The sequence below is a fragment of the Hyperolius riggenbachi genome, chromosome 11, assembly GCF_040937935.1.
Source record: "Hyperolius riggenbachi isolate aHypRig1 chromosome 11, aHypRig1.pri, whole genome shotgun sequence".
In the NCBI taxonomy this organism is placed as follows: domain Eukaryota; kingdom Metazoa; phylum Chordata; class Amphibia; order Anura; family Hyperoliidae; genus Hyperolius; species Hyperolius riggenbachi.
This window is the reverse complement of record NC_090656.1, coordinates 93,714,004-93,728,297: the sequence shown is the minus strand read 5'-3', so window position 1 is coordinate 93,728,297 and position 14,294 is coordinate 93,714,004. Positions and strand designations below refer to the sequence as shown.

The 14,294-nt window shown below is 42.1% G+C and overlaps 1 protein-coding gene across 2 annotated transcripts in view; it reads right to left on the bottom strand.

Annotated features, from left to right (window-relative positions):
* Positions 1–14,294, bottom strand: part of MPPED2 (metallophosphoesterase domain containing 2) — a 308,331-nt gene that overhangs the window by 158,307 nt on the left and 135,730 nt on the right. For both annotated transcript variants that reach the window (XM_068261705.1, XM_068261706.1), the window contains exon 3: positions 12,456–12,637. In XM_068261705.1, the coding sequence (XP_068117806.1) occupies positions 12,456–12,637 (182 nt within the window). The remainder of the gene's footprint in view (positions 1–12,455; positions 12,638–14,294) is intronic.

Genomic DNA, 14,294 nt, shown 5'->3' with positions numbered 1-14,294 from the left:
GCGCTACTTGTTACAGTACCACCTATTATAGTGTGCTTTATTATACTTCCCCCACGATGGGGTAAAATGCCAAGGAACCCCTGCAGAGTCCTCAAGGAACCCTGGGGTTCCAGGGAACCCTGGTTGAGAAAGCCTGATCCAGAGGCTTCCCCCTCCCGAGTTACAGGTTTTATTTAAATTGTAATTTTTCTGAGTAAAAAAAAAAAACATTTTTTCCTTGGTATTTTTAAAATAGATTTTCTCAGATTCGTTTTTTTTTTACTTGTTCCCATTCTTTTCTTTAATATACGTAGCAGTTTTGGTGACAATCTCATGTATGCTATTAACAACTAAAGTTGTCACAACTTCCCTGTAGGCCCCAACCCCTCCCTTTCCTTATATTGATACGCTCCTCCTCTTCCGAACCCTCCTCTTCCTCTCTAAGTTCACCAGCCTATTCCCAGCACAAATTTAGCCTCTATCCTCCTTAGCTTGCTGCTTTCACCAGTCCAGGCCCTGCTGCACCTCCACAGATGCAAAAAAAACGCTGTCAGGTATTGCACAAAACACAGAATTTGCTCACTCCCAGCTAAAGCACTATCAGTGGGCTCTGTATGGCTGATATTGTGGTGAAACGCCTCCCACAGGAAACTGTGAGGACCATGGTCCTGGCAGTTTCCTGTCTGTGAACCTTGTTGCATTGTGGGAAATAGCTGTTTACAGCCTTTTCCAACTGCCAAAAAAGCAAGCAGTAGGTACTTCCACTTACATCACTTGCCAGCAGTAAAAATGTCACCATGTGATAAATGTCAGAATGTAAATCAGGAAGAGGAAAGCTTTTACAATGGGCAAACACTGACTAAATCATTTATAGATAATTATTGTAAAAATGAAACACTTTTTTTATTACATTATTTTCACTTGAGTTCCTCTTTAATAAATAAAAACACAGACACGTAAAAAAGAACATACAATGGAAAGAGTGTGGGGCAAGCAGACTGAGTGTGTAAAACAAATAAAAGTAGCTAATGGCCTGAAATTGAATTGCATAGCCTGCTAATCTGTAGGAGAGCATTCATTTTGCGTGTGACCCTCAAACACACAGGGCTCGGCCTGTCTCACCCCTGGACACACACTGGGTGGGATTACATCAAACATACCACATAGGCACTTCTGGCAGACCACTGCGCAGCAACAGCTGAATGGATATACTTATTAACCAGTAGAAGGGCTGGGAGGACTCAGATACCGTGACAGGGGAGAAATCACACACAACGTGAACAAATTGGCTGCATACTTCCCTGATGCTATCATGAGAGAGCACATTGGTGCCGTGGCTAAAAATGAAATCATATTCCATGCTTGTATGTTATAATGTCAGCTTTTCTGTACACCTGGAAAGCAAACCACCCAACATTGTGTGAAGGAAAAGAGGGACCACCTGCTAACACCGAACATTTAGGCCAAGCCACGCCTCCATCACCAGAGTTACAACGCACGACAAAGAGACTTCTGTATTTTTAACTCCTTCTCACTCCTGTGCTATAAATTAACTTTCAGCACATTCCTCATGCTGGATGGATAGTTATGAAATTTCCTTCTTCTATGTGCCTCATCTCTCCTGTGAGGGGTTGCTAGGGCCACGAAGCACACGCCCATTTTGACCTTTCAAAGCATGGTGTGAAGTGGTTAAAGCATACATGAATTGATGTGTCTTGAGGAGATAAACATACTGTAAGTACATAGAATACTACACAAATCCTATGAAGTTCCTTTCTATTTTCCAGTACAGCAAGAGTTAAAAATAAAACCTGGAGTTGTTATCTATGCAAGAGGGCTTGCCAACAGTTCATTGAATTCAGTCCAGTTTCCTGAAAAGTAAATAGATGCTAAAACAGCTGAGAAACCTTGAGAACTGGTTTCTAATGAGGTTTTACTGCAGGAAATTCAAAGGATCATTACTTCTTACAGCCAGAATGATGCCAAAAAGATCAGCAGGATGCCAGGCAATTGGTATTGGTGAAAAGGAAATAAATATGGCAGGCTCCATATCCCTCCCATTTCAGGTGTCCTTTAAAGGACATCCAAGCTGAAATGTTAAACATAAGCTCTACTTACCTGGGGCTTCTTCCAGCTTCTAGCAGTCTATTTAGTCCCTCAGTGTAGGTCTGCTGCCCTCCAGTGTACCTTTAGCTCCTCAAAAAAAATCACAGACCACAGCTGTCTTCTATTTTGCATGCAGGGCCCTCTCTCGATCGTACTCCTGCAACTGTGAGTGATCTGTGTTTGTGCAGTTTAAATCTTTGAGAACAGCCCAAACACCGAACACTGGCAGCCATGCATGCACAATAGCTTGTGACCATAGCTGTGGTCGACGATCTTTTGGAGGGGCTAGTGGTGCACTGGAGGCTAAACAACGTTACAAATAGGCATCCCACCAGTTTCAGGAAAATGGCAATAAAATAGTTTGCTTGCTGTACAACACGTTTTCTGACCACGTATGCTGACAGAAGCTCTTCCCAGTATCTATGTGAGGCAGTGGTGACAGCAGTGCTGGAGGATGTACTGCTACTCGCATTCTACACAGCACAACACTTGTTTTGCGCATATATTTTCTAACAAAGTTCAGGTGCATTTGTATGTAATCAATAATAATTTCAGTATTTGTATAGTGCTTTTCTCCTGTCGGACTCAAATCACTTGCGAGGCAGCCACAAGAGTGCTCTCAGTAGACAGAAGCAATGTTAGGGAGACTTGCCCACAAAACTTCTTCCTGAATAGGTACAGCTTACTGAACAGGCAGAACCGAGAAAAAGTGCATATTCGTGAAACATGCATTTTAGTACAAAAAAACAAAACCCAAACGCCATGCAGGAAAGAAGCAAACATAGGGGTGTTTCTAACCTGTTTGTCAATCCAAGCAAGCAGTCCTGTGTCACCCCCTCCCCCCTTCAAAAAAAACCACACACATCCACACGCTAGCTAATATAAACCATGTGCCGTTCATTCAGGAGGTGTGGCTTAGTTCTGGGCGGTTTAATCAGAGGCATGGCACCCCCCAGGACCAATGGCACTCCAGGCAGAGGCCTGGAACATCTATGCCTAAAAACACCCTTGAGCAAGCAGATTCATGTTTTTAATCACAGGTAGAAAAACACATCAGATGTGAACAGGCCCACTAAATTACATGTAGCTTTAGCCTTTCCGCTACTGATAGCTGGAAGGGAAAGAAAGCAGGCAGCTGTAGGTCCCTGAGGAAGGCATACAATTCTATGAATGGATGAAGAAGTTATTTTCTTTTTTGACTTTGCAAAAACTAAAACAATTTTTACATTTTTTTTTAATTTATGACTGGAATCCAGCTTCACTCAAAACTGAACAAACACTAGTTAATAATAATTTTTAATAGCAACTAGGATGATAGGTATTTCTAAATGCTATAAATGGAATCTGAACTGAGTAAAATTATTTAAAATAAATATATGATGTAGACGCAAATAAATATTACATACTTACCTCTCCCTCAGTTCCTCTCAGAAGCTCACCATTTTATCTTACAGTGATCCCTTCCAGTTCTGACAAGATTTTGTCAGAACTGAAATATACCAGTTGCTTTCAGTTATATATCAGCTGCTGTCAGTTACAACTGAATGTGCAAGGTAATATCCATGTTTCCCTACGGCTGAAGTGGGCGATATTACAGTATAACAGGGTGCTGACCTGGAAGCTGTTATGGGGTAATGGCCATTTTCAAAATGGAGGACAGAGAATTCCATCGATCACAGTGGACAAACAGGACACAGGAGATGAGAAAAAGATTGATGAGAAGACTACATGATAGGTAAATATGAACTGTGTATGTTTATTTTCAGTTCAGGTTCTCTTTAAAGAGGCAAAGTGGGATAGAAGTGTTCCCACTGAAATACAGATTGCTCCCTCTACTCTATGGGTACAGTAGCTGGTGGGTCAATCAGGTGTACACATAGGACACTCACTGTAGCAGGAACAATATAGGCCAGACTACATTGCCCGGCATCCCTGCGTTACAGAACAAAACCATGTACCCAGAGTGAGGAGGTGGACTTGAGTTTCACAGGAACAACTGTAAAACCTCTATCTGTTAAAGGACCACATTTAAAATACATGTATACACATATAAACTGCCGTTCACCAAATGCTTTTGAAAATAAAGAAAACCCAGAGAATCCCCCATAAGGAGATGGGCTGGTCCAAAACCTGTTAGATCTGTCAAATTTCTACTACCTACTGTAAGTGACAGCAATGTGGGAGAAAGGTAATTTATAGCACATTTTACTCAGGGATAAATGTACTTTTTATTGATGTGATTTCATGTATTTTACATTTTACATTTTTTTGTGATGGTGGTCCTTTAACCTGTTGCCGACCGATCCACGCCAATCGGCGCGAACGAGGCGGCAGCCCCAGGACCACTCCACAGCAATTGGCGTGAAGTCCTGGGGACGGAGATTGCAGGGGATCCCATCCCTGCTTGAGTGACGGAGCTCGCTCTGTCTTCAACCTCCCAGCGGAGAATGTTAGACGGCAAAACCGCCGTCTATTTACACGGTACAACGCTGCGATCTACGGCAGGGCTGTCCCCCCTGAGACACACAGGAGCGATCCGCTGTCATAGGCTGAAGCCTATGACAGCCAATCGCTGCTATTGGCTAGCGGGGTTAGAATAAAATAATTAAAAAAATAGTAATATTTATTAAAAAAATAAATAAGTAAACATGCTGGCAGGGATCAGAGCCCACCAACAGAAAGCTCTTTTGGTGGGCAGAAAAAGGAAGGGGGGGCGGGGGGGGGGGGAAACACTTGTGTGCTAGGTTGTACGGCACTGCAGCGAGGCCTTAAAGCTGCAGTGGCCTAATTAGTAAAAAATAGCCTGGTCACTGTGGGGGTTAAAAACCGCGGCCCTTAAGTGGTTAAGGAGGAAACTAGCAGGAAGAAGTAGTATTGTGCCTGTATTGAGAGTTGCATCACTGCATCCAGGCAGAGCTACACAATGGGCTTTTGAATCTAAGAGCTTTATTTCCAAAGGTAATACTTCAACACTTTCAATACAGTTGAGTTAAAAAGATTTAAAAAGGTGAATTACGATTACCCATGAAATTCTCCCCCATCCCCATGAAAATGAACTGGGCAGCAAGGCTACGGTCGGACTATTCTGCCATCCTAGCATAGAAGGTTTTGATGCACAGCCTTCATAGAAAAATGCAGACAGCTGCCAATTTTTTTAACTAGTGTGCAAAAACACATTCAAAGTGAACAAGCTCATTGATTACCATGGCTGTTAGTTCTAATGCCTTTTTGCACGCACATTATAACTGATTGTAACGCGCACAGAGTGAACAAGGCCAAGGCTGCATCTGAGCAGGCTGCTGTCTTTTAAAATGCTGCTTTAATGATCTCTTATCCATCTATCCATACGCAATACAAAATATATTCTACAAAAGTGTGCTTAACATTCCCCTGCGTTCTGCTGTATGAGCCTGGCTTTATGAAAGAGCTAGCGTCTAATGATGGAAGCGAATGGGAAGAAGTGAACTGTAAGACGATCCAGACTCAATGAAGGCTATGTTCCCTTCCTCGCAGGTCACAACAGATCAAATGAAAACAATTATTTAAACTAACTGTGTTTAAAGCGTTTAACAATCGCCAAGGTCAAGTGACTACCGAGTTACAAGGCCCGAGGGGCATGTTCTTATGAAAACAATGCAAATAAATTACCTTGCAGACCTTTTCAGTCACTAAGTGACCACAGAGGTCATTCTGTGTGCAGTCTGGAAACTTTTATGCAAAACCAATATAGATTATTTATCAGACGGAGGGAGCCTTTAGGATTTAGCGGAATGCCAGCAGGCCAGAATCTCTGTGCTGGCAGCAGCGCTATATGTAACAGAAACAAGATGTCTAACATTCATGCAAGACTTCTCTGCTTCTTGCTTTCCTATGTTCACTGTGGATGAAAAAGGAATGTTTCAGGAAATGTCTGGACTGAAGAGGTACAGGAAATTCTTCCAGTCTCTCTGCGGCATTTTATGGGAGAGGGGAACTCGCATTTCAATATCAATGTATTTTTTATTCGACCAAATAGATTTTCACATGATTTTATTACAGGCTGGGCGCAGGGGGTTGCCACTAGTAGTAAAATATTGGTAATTTAAATGACCAATATTTTCCTATGCAACTCTAACCTTAAAGCGACACTGAAGCGAAAAATAAATTATGATGTAATGATTTGTATGCGTAGTACAGCTAAGAAATAAAACATTAGGAGCAGAGACATAAGTCTAATATTGTTTCCAGTACATGAAGAGTTAAGAAATTCCAGTTGTTATCTATGCAAAAGAGCCATTGAGCTCCACGACTTTCAAAGTCGCAGAGAGCTCTGTCTTCTGAAGCGTGTTATCTCAAGTGTCAGTCACTGTATTGTTTTTTATTCTGCAGAGAACAGTTCAAAAGTTCACTAGCCTGCTCTGTAAAACCATTTAGAGTGCTGAGTAGTGTGTAAAGTGCAAATATTAGAGAATAATGCAGTGTTATAAAAAAAACTATATAACTGAAAATAAAAATATGAGAATATTTTCTTTGCTGCTAATGTTCTAGTGATTATCTGTACTACACATACAATTCATTATATCATTGTTTTTTCCTCGTCAGTGTCTCTTTAATCCTCCTCTATAAGGGCGCCTTTTTAGTAGGAGGGCTTTTCGGTCTCTTATTCCCCTATATTTTCCTAGTGGTTTTGGGCACCCCAAACTGCTGCTTCGGTATTCTGTATCACTAAGCGAATAATATGTCTGCAACTTGGGAGACAAAGCAGGTAATTTGAAGGCGTGGAAATAAATTGGGCATCGACAGCCGCATGGTAAAATAGGCACTGCATACACTGCAATGTAAGGGTATCATTTGGGGGCTGGCGTCATTAACACTGTAAATATTCGTTTTCATTTGGTGCCCAGTTCACAACTGTATTTATCCTTTAGACTTATATCAGTTTCACCCTGGCGGCCATTTTTACTCGCAGCTCCATGTTATGTAGGCCCCCCAGCGCATACGTATTAGTACGCCATTCTTGAGTTGAGCGACGGGAGAGCTGCATGACGGCTCTCCCTGCTGCCACTAAACTCCCCAGTGGCGTTAAATACTATTCCCCCTCCAAGTCGTTGCAACTTGGAGGGAGGTGTAATTTGGGGTCCGGCAATCACCAGATCCCCAAATTATTCTTACGCACCCCGCGCAGCTGCTATGGGGCGCCAAAACCACCTGCTTTGCCCCCAGCACCCCTCCTCCACTGAGTTTATCAGCCAAGCATTATATTACATTATATTACCTGCTCCATTTTTTTAATGTAAGGTATACTTTTCAAGGGGTTTTCTATAAAAAAAAAAAAACCTTAACACCTCTGCTATATCTCCACGCTTGCTAGTTTCACTCTAATTCAATGGTTTGTGTTATTTTATTATTTTGTGTTTGTTTTTTAATATAATTGATAGAAAAGTATGCCTTATTTTTTATTGGTGTTGTTGCTCACCAATATGTTAATCTGTATGATGTTTTGTTTTTTTATTTATGCTATCTAATTCTGCTCTTCGGCCCACACGGTTGTCAAATACGTTACAGGTTCCTCTTAAAAACAGTTTGTAATTATATACTGAGGCTAATCTACAATGATCTGAAACCTCTGCTTGATATCTATGTTGTTGTTTTTTTTTTGTTGTTTTTTTTTTTTTGCTTTTGTGCAGTACAAGTTGTTACTTTTAATGTTATTATTTCATAACATTTTTTTTTTTTGGCGTTTACGTCTGACAGTTACTGCACTGAATGTGCCTCTTTGACTTTCAGAAGTGTTGCTGGATATTTGATTTGACATACATGTCATCTGCTATGGAACAGATGTAAAAAATGTGAAACAAACTGCTCATTTTTTTTCTCTGCAGAAGAAAAAAAAAAGAATTATTGCTTTTCCATAAATGTGTGGGTATTATTTATAGCCTTCCTGTGCTGACAGCTAAAATATCCTTCTGTTGTAAGTCAGCAGGGTTGTAGTGGTGTGTATTAGAATTCATACCTTCTGATCGGTCCCTTGTGTGCAGATATTATGACTCCTGGCACAAACCCCCCCCCCCCCCCCCAACATACTTCTCAGACCCCAAAACACAGGCTGGTTTCTCTCTGGGGCAGAAAGAGAGTAGGGAACATACACATGAGGCTATATTAACCTCCTTAGCTGTAATACCGAGTCAGGCTCGGGACGGAAATCCACAGCTCAGAGCGGTAATCCCGTGCCTGAGTGAGTTATGTGCAGGAATGTAACAAGAATAACAGAGGCGCCAACAAAGGATAAACACTATTAAAATCCGTTTAAAAGGAGAGAAGTGGTAAATAATGGACCAAATGAGCCGTTATTAATATAACAGTAACATTTACTGTTATATTAATAATGGCTCATTTGGTCCGGTCATTATTTACCTGAGGGAGGTGAGTCCACCTAAACGGATTTTAATCGTTTTAATCCTTTGTTGGTGCCTCTGTTATTCTTGTTACATTTTTGATCTAGTCCACCCTTGGTGGAGGGGTGTATCCCCATCTTCTTCTGTCTACCGAGAGTTACTTTTTATACCCGAGTGGGGTCAGGTTATAATTCTCCCCACCTGCCTATTCAGTGGTTGCCTATGTGGTGACCCACACTTGTTATTATAATATGATTTATACAATATATCTTCATTTACTTAAACTACTGCACTAGATTGTGCTCTCGGTTTCATTTTTTTTCTTTCGAGTTAAGTGCAGGAGCTGCTGCAGATCTCTCTGTGTTATGTTTTTTTTTTCTTGTTTTTAGGGTCTAAAAGCTTGTAAAAAAATGCACAGCTTTTAGGCCCTAATTCTGGAACAATCATAACGTCAGGAACGTTAGAGAAACCCAAATATTTTCCAGCAAAGCAGCTTTGACCCATAAAGACATGGCAGCCAGCAGGCCTCTGAAGGTGTTCTGCATTGCATGGCACAGAGATGTTAGCTACAGAATCTTTGAAGGCAACTCAGCACCTTTGTAGAAAGTATATAAAATTAACCTCCCCACAAGGGAGATTGATCATAAAGCATTTTTGTTTTGTTTTTTCTGGGGGGAGGGGGGGGGGGGCATTACGTACCTTTGCACCCTAGCACCCATGTCTTCTGCCAGCAGACCTACAGATGCGCAATTGAGAAGCTTCTGTTGGTGCTGTGCGCCCCTAACTGCCGCAATGCATGCTGGGAGGTGTACAGCCGGTAAATCTGTACATGCACTAGGTTCTCCTCTGAGATGACACTAAAGGATTATCTTAGCTGATGACTATCTAGTATGTGTACAAGACTAAACCATGCTAGAGGTTTATGCCGATAGGTTGCTGGCTTCCTGCAGTAGTTCTCTGTACATGTGACATAGTCCTTGCTGTCACATAATATAATTCAAAGATGGTGCGCTTGGCCTGTTCTGACCTACACTAATAGAAGGATGAAGTTAGGTGTGTCAAGCACACAGGAGCTCTATAGCTGGATGGGAAGTGAGAAGGCATTGTAGATTCGGGAGCACTAGAAGCAATCTTGTCACCTTACAGATTGTATTTCTCCCTCTTTAGCAGCAGCAGTGGCCGCATGTCTGCTATTAAGTAGCAGATCCTATTTAAAAGACAGTGACTGAACAAAATCAGCCAAGCATCACACAAGACATCAGGCGGCCCTATCCACAATAACAGCCAGTCTGACTTGACCTGCAGTGACAGAATAACTAACAAGTAGGGAGTGCTGAAAGTAGCAGAATGTAAAGCTGGACTCCAGGTATCAGCTTTATATACGAGTTTTATATGACATGGGATGTCCTTTTTGAAATTAAGTATGAAATGAAGTATGCTTTTTGAAAAATCCCCAGACCAACAAATGCTGTCCTTCAGAAGTTACCAGATGCACAAGTTTAGCTATTGGGATAGAATATATCAGCATTATCCTCAAAAACTCAAGTGTTGACTGGGAACAATTACTTAAAGGAATACTATCGATTGAAACGACTTTTTTTTTAATACTCTATATTAGTGTACACATTACCACTAGTGCTAGGGGCACTTTATTTATTCACCCAGGTCTCTCTCTCGCTATCCCTGCTTAAAAATTCATTTCTCACACAGCTCATAGTAGTTTGGGTCACCCTGAGCTGCTTGGTTACTCTGTCACACAGCTCACAAATAGATTTCACTGTGTAACTCACAGCATGCAGGAGACATGAGGAGAAATAGGCTGATCTGAGGCGGTAACAGGTAACTAAATGAGCTGTAATATTGCTGGAATATAACAAGCTATACCAGGAGTCTGTGTTTACACTCAGACTGGCTGCCTGCTTGAGGCGATTCACTCCAGGCTGCATCCACTTTACAAGCTGCTGAGAGGGGCAGACCACTGTTTACAATTAGCATTATTAGTATCTTTATCAGTAAAGAGAAGCAAAGATAATAAACACACATTGCTAGAATCTTTAACCCCTTACCACCATATCAACAAGATTCTTTCAGCAAGGTGATAATTAAACTATAAACTGAGGAGTTGATAGCAACTCCCCTGTGCAGAGATATGGTCTAGCCCTCTGGGAGCTCAGTATTAGATACATGTTGTATCCAACACTGACAAAAACTGAAGGAGGATTTTACAGCTGAGAGGAACAGCTGTGTGAGGTATCAAATTGCTCCTAGTACTTGCCCTAATGTGTGCTACAACATACAGCATTTAAAAATAAATGCATACATCGATAGTATTCCTTTAAAGGATACCCGAGGTGACATGTGACATGAGATAGACATGGGGTATGTACAGTGCCTAGCACACAAATAACTATGCTGTGTTCCTTTTTTTCTTTCTCTGCCTGAAAGAGTTAAATATCAGGTATGCAAGTGGCTGACTCAGTCCTGACTCAGACAGGAAGTGACTACAGTGTGCCCCTTACTGATAAGAAATTCCAACTATAAAACACTTTCCTAGCATAAAATGGCTTCTGAGAGCAGGAGAGAGATAAAAAGGGGCAATAGTTCAAAGATTTTAGCTCTGGCATACTTCAATGAATGTGTAATTGAGCAAAAACAATAAAACAGGTAAAACTTAAAAAGAAGATTTAAACATAAAATAAAACTGTGGAATATCTTAAAAAGTCATTTTAGGAGAAGGAAGATAGATACAATTGTTTGTTTCATTAGTTTATTTTCAGGTGTCCTTTAACGTACACGTGAGGTCTAAAAGAAGGCAAAAAAAGTTGCATGTCTCAATAGTGGATAATCCAGAGGCTTCATGCACCATTCTGTATCTCACTGATCTAGTGTAAGGATAGGCTTTACCTATTAGACTCATTACAAATAGGTTTTTCCAAATGTGCTCTCAGCAGCGCCGAGCCGAGGCAGAGGCGAGAGAGGCTCCAGCCTCAGAGCGCAGTGTAGGAGGGGTGCACAACTCACTCAGCTATCATTCCCCTATTGCGTTTGAAGCAGAGAGAAATAAGAAAATGGGATACATGGCAGCGACTGCAAGCCAGATAACTAGAGATTAAGGTGTTGGGGGTCAGAACACAGAATACATGACTCATGGGCCAAATGAACTCGCCACTGCAATACTAATTGTCTCCTCTTCTTCCTGGATTTAGCTGGTGGGATCAGGTGACATCCATAATCAATCAACATGATATTATTATTATTATTATTGTTGTTGTTATTAGGTGGACGGATGTTAGGAGAGCTGGATCTCTGGGTAAGTTAGCGGTGTCACATCCTCTTCATCCAAAGAACTATTGAGAATTGTATACAGTGGCTGTTGGTCAGCCGTGGTGGATTTGAACAGAAACCTTTCTCTTTTGGCATGTAAAGAATATATTACTTTGTTTATTGACACTCATCTGTAGATCGATCCTTGTATTGTTGGATATTTTGGATACCTTATTGTAACTCCCATTCCCTATGAACTACCTGCCAGTCTTGGTTTTATTTATTTTAAAGGGATATGTCCCTAAATAAAGATATTGATTATTTCTGACATTTTTGGTGTCTTTTTGAATTTCTATTCCAGCCATGGCTGTCTTTTTCTACAGGCAAAGATGACAATCTGCTTCTACCTCTAAATCCAAGCTAGTTTTGATGAATCACTTATGATCTCCAGTGCCTTGAAATATACAGTAATACACAGTATGTTAAAACATGAATTACAGTAACTAGTTAAACAGTAGGCAGTTGTAATTATTTGATTATTATTACAACATAAACACATGGGACTCGAAATTTAAAGCTTTACACACTTAATTCATCTTTAATTGCAGATCCATCGGTGTTTGTAGCTGACCACATAGCAGAGTCAACCCGCTTATATTCAATTAGAAGACAATGAGTGCAATGGCCAAAAAGGAGGTTAATTGGGGTCAGTGAGCAGCAACAGATCCTTACCTAACCAGTCATTGAACTTCTTAACCTCTGAAGGCAGGCCGAGCTCGGTGAAGTCGCCTGTGTGCAGGAGGATGTCCCCATATGGCATCTGGATGCCATCTGTCCTGGAGTGTGTATCGGAGATGCAGACGAAGCGTGTGTGGCCGGCTGGTTTAGGAGTATCATAAGGGATGGGGTCTACCCTGTAGCAGAGATAATGAAATGAGAGTTACAAATGGAAAACACAAAGGATCAGAGGCACAAAAAGGCCAAAGACTGACAATGCAAAGCAAACACAATGCTCTCCATAAACTGTACGTAAACAAAAGCACAGATTAAAATATATGAAATTACTAAAACTAATAAAAATCTATCATAAACTATGGCCCTGTGGATTTATATACGATTGAACGCAGACCTGAACTCAAAATGTCCTCTCTGCTCTAAAAGATACACAACAGCATGATAACCTTTAAAAAAAAACATATCTCTGTTACAGCTGATACATGAGCTTGCTGGTTAGTCTGTACCTTTCGGTGTTACAAGCCCTACTCCATAGAGCCAAATTAATCCATGCTATGCACTGATGAGGATCAAACAATCCGAAATGCCACACATCCCATTGGTGCTCAACTTGGCTGAGATCTGATTTAGAAGCCAATAAAAGCACAATTCATGATACTCAATTCTCCCCCACCACCGAACAGCCTGCTTGGCAGAGCCAACAATTAAGAAAGATCATTTCAGTTGACATTCATCCTTAGTATGTACATAGAGTCTGCCTCAGTTTTTTTTTTAAGCTAACATAAAAAACAGATACTTACCTAGGAAGAGAGAAGCCTCTGAATCCTCCAAAGGCTTCCTGTGTCCTCCTCCAGACAACCGCTACTGCTCAGGACCCTATTGAAGTTTGCGTCTGTCCTCTTTTTGGTGCACGAGCGTGAGTACAGCCACGCCTGTGCAACGGCACAAAACCACTCAAGAACAAGCAGCACCGTTTTACTGCACATGCGTGGCTGTACCTTCACAGCCGCTGTACAGCTGCGCTTGTACATGTACCTCCGGAAGAGTTGCTCTCACAGAGCAGCGTCAGTGTTGCCAACCGCCCGTAAATTTACGGGCAGCCCGTAAATTTTGATACAAAATGAGCTGCCCGTGAATTCCGTAAGGAATTCAGCAGCGTCCGTAAGGGCGGCCAGTCGGCCGCCCGCCCTGTTGCAGGAGGACAGCAGCGCAGTGGAGGAAGAGCTGTGGGCAGCGGTGGAGACGAGGGGCAATCTCCCCCCCTTCTCTCACCTTAGAGCTCTCCCTCCCTCGCTGACTGTCCCCTCCTGATCTGTGCGGAGTGGCGTTTGGCAGCGGGCGGGACTTACCTTCCGTCTCGCTCCTGCGCCGGAAGTTCTGCTGCTCTGGTCTGGACCAGACCAGAGTAGCGGCAAATCATTCCGCGCCAGCGACGAGACGCAGGTAAGTTCCGCTCGCTGACGCCTGCCAGCCACTCAGCACTTAGATCAGGAGGGGAAAGTCAGCGAGGGAGGGAGAGCACTAAGGTGAGAGAAGGGGGGGAAGATTTCCCCCCTTCTCCACCGCTGATGCCACAGCTCTTCCTCCACTGCGCTGCTGTCCTCCTGCTGGGGGAGGGGTCACCTGGCTACCTATTGTAGGCACATATACTTCTGGCTACATATACTGGGCACATAGAACCCTGACTACATATACTGGGACATATACCCTGCCTACATATACTGGGCACATATACCCCTGGCTACATATACTGGGCACATATAACCCTGGCTACATATACCTGTGGCTACATATACTGGGCACATATACCCTTCCTACATATACTGGGCACATATA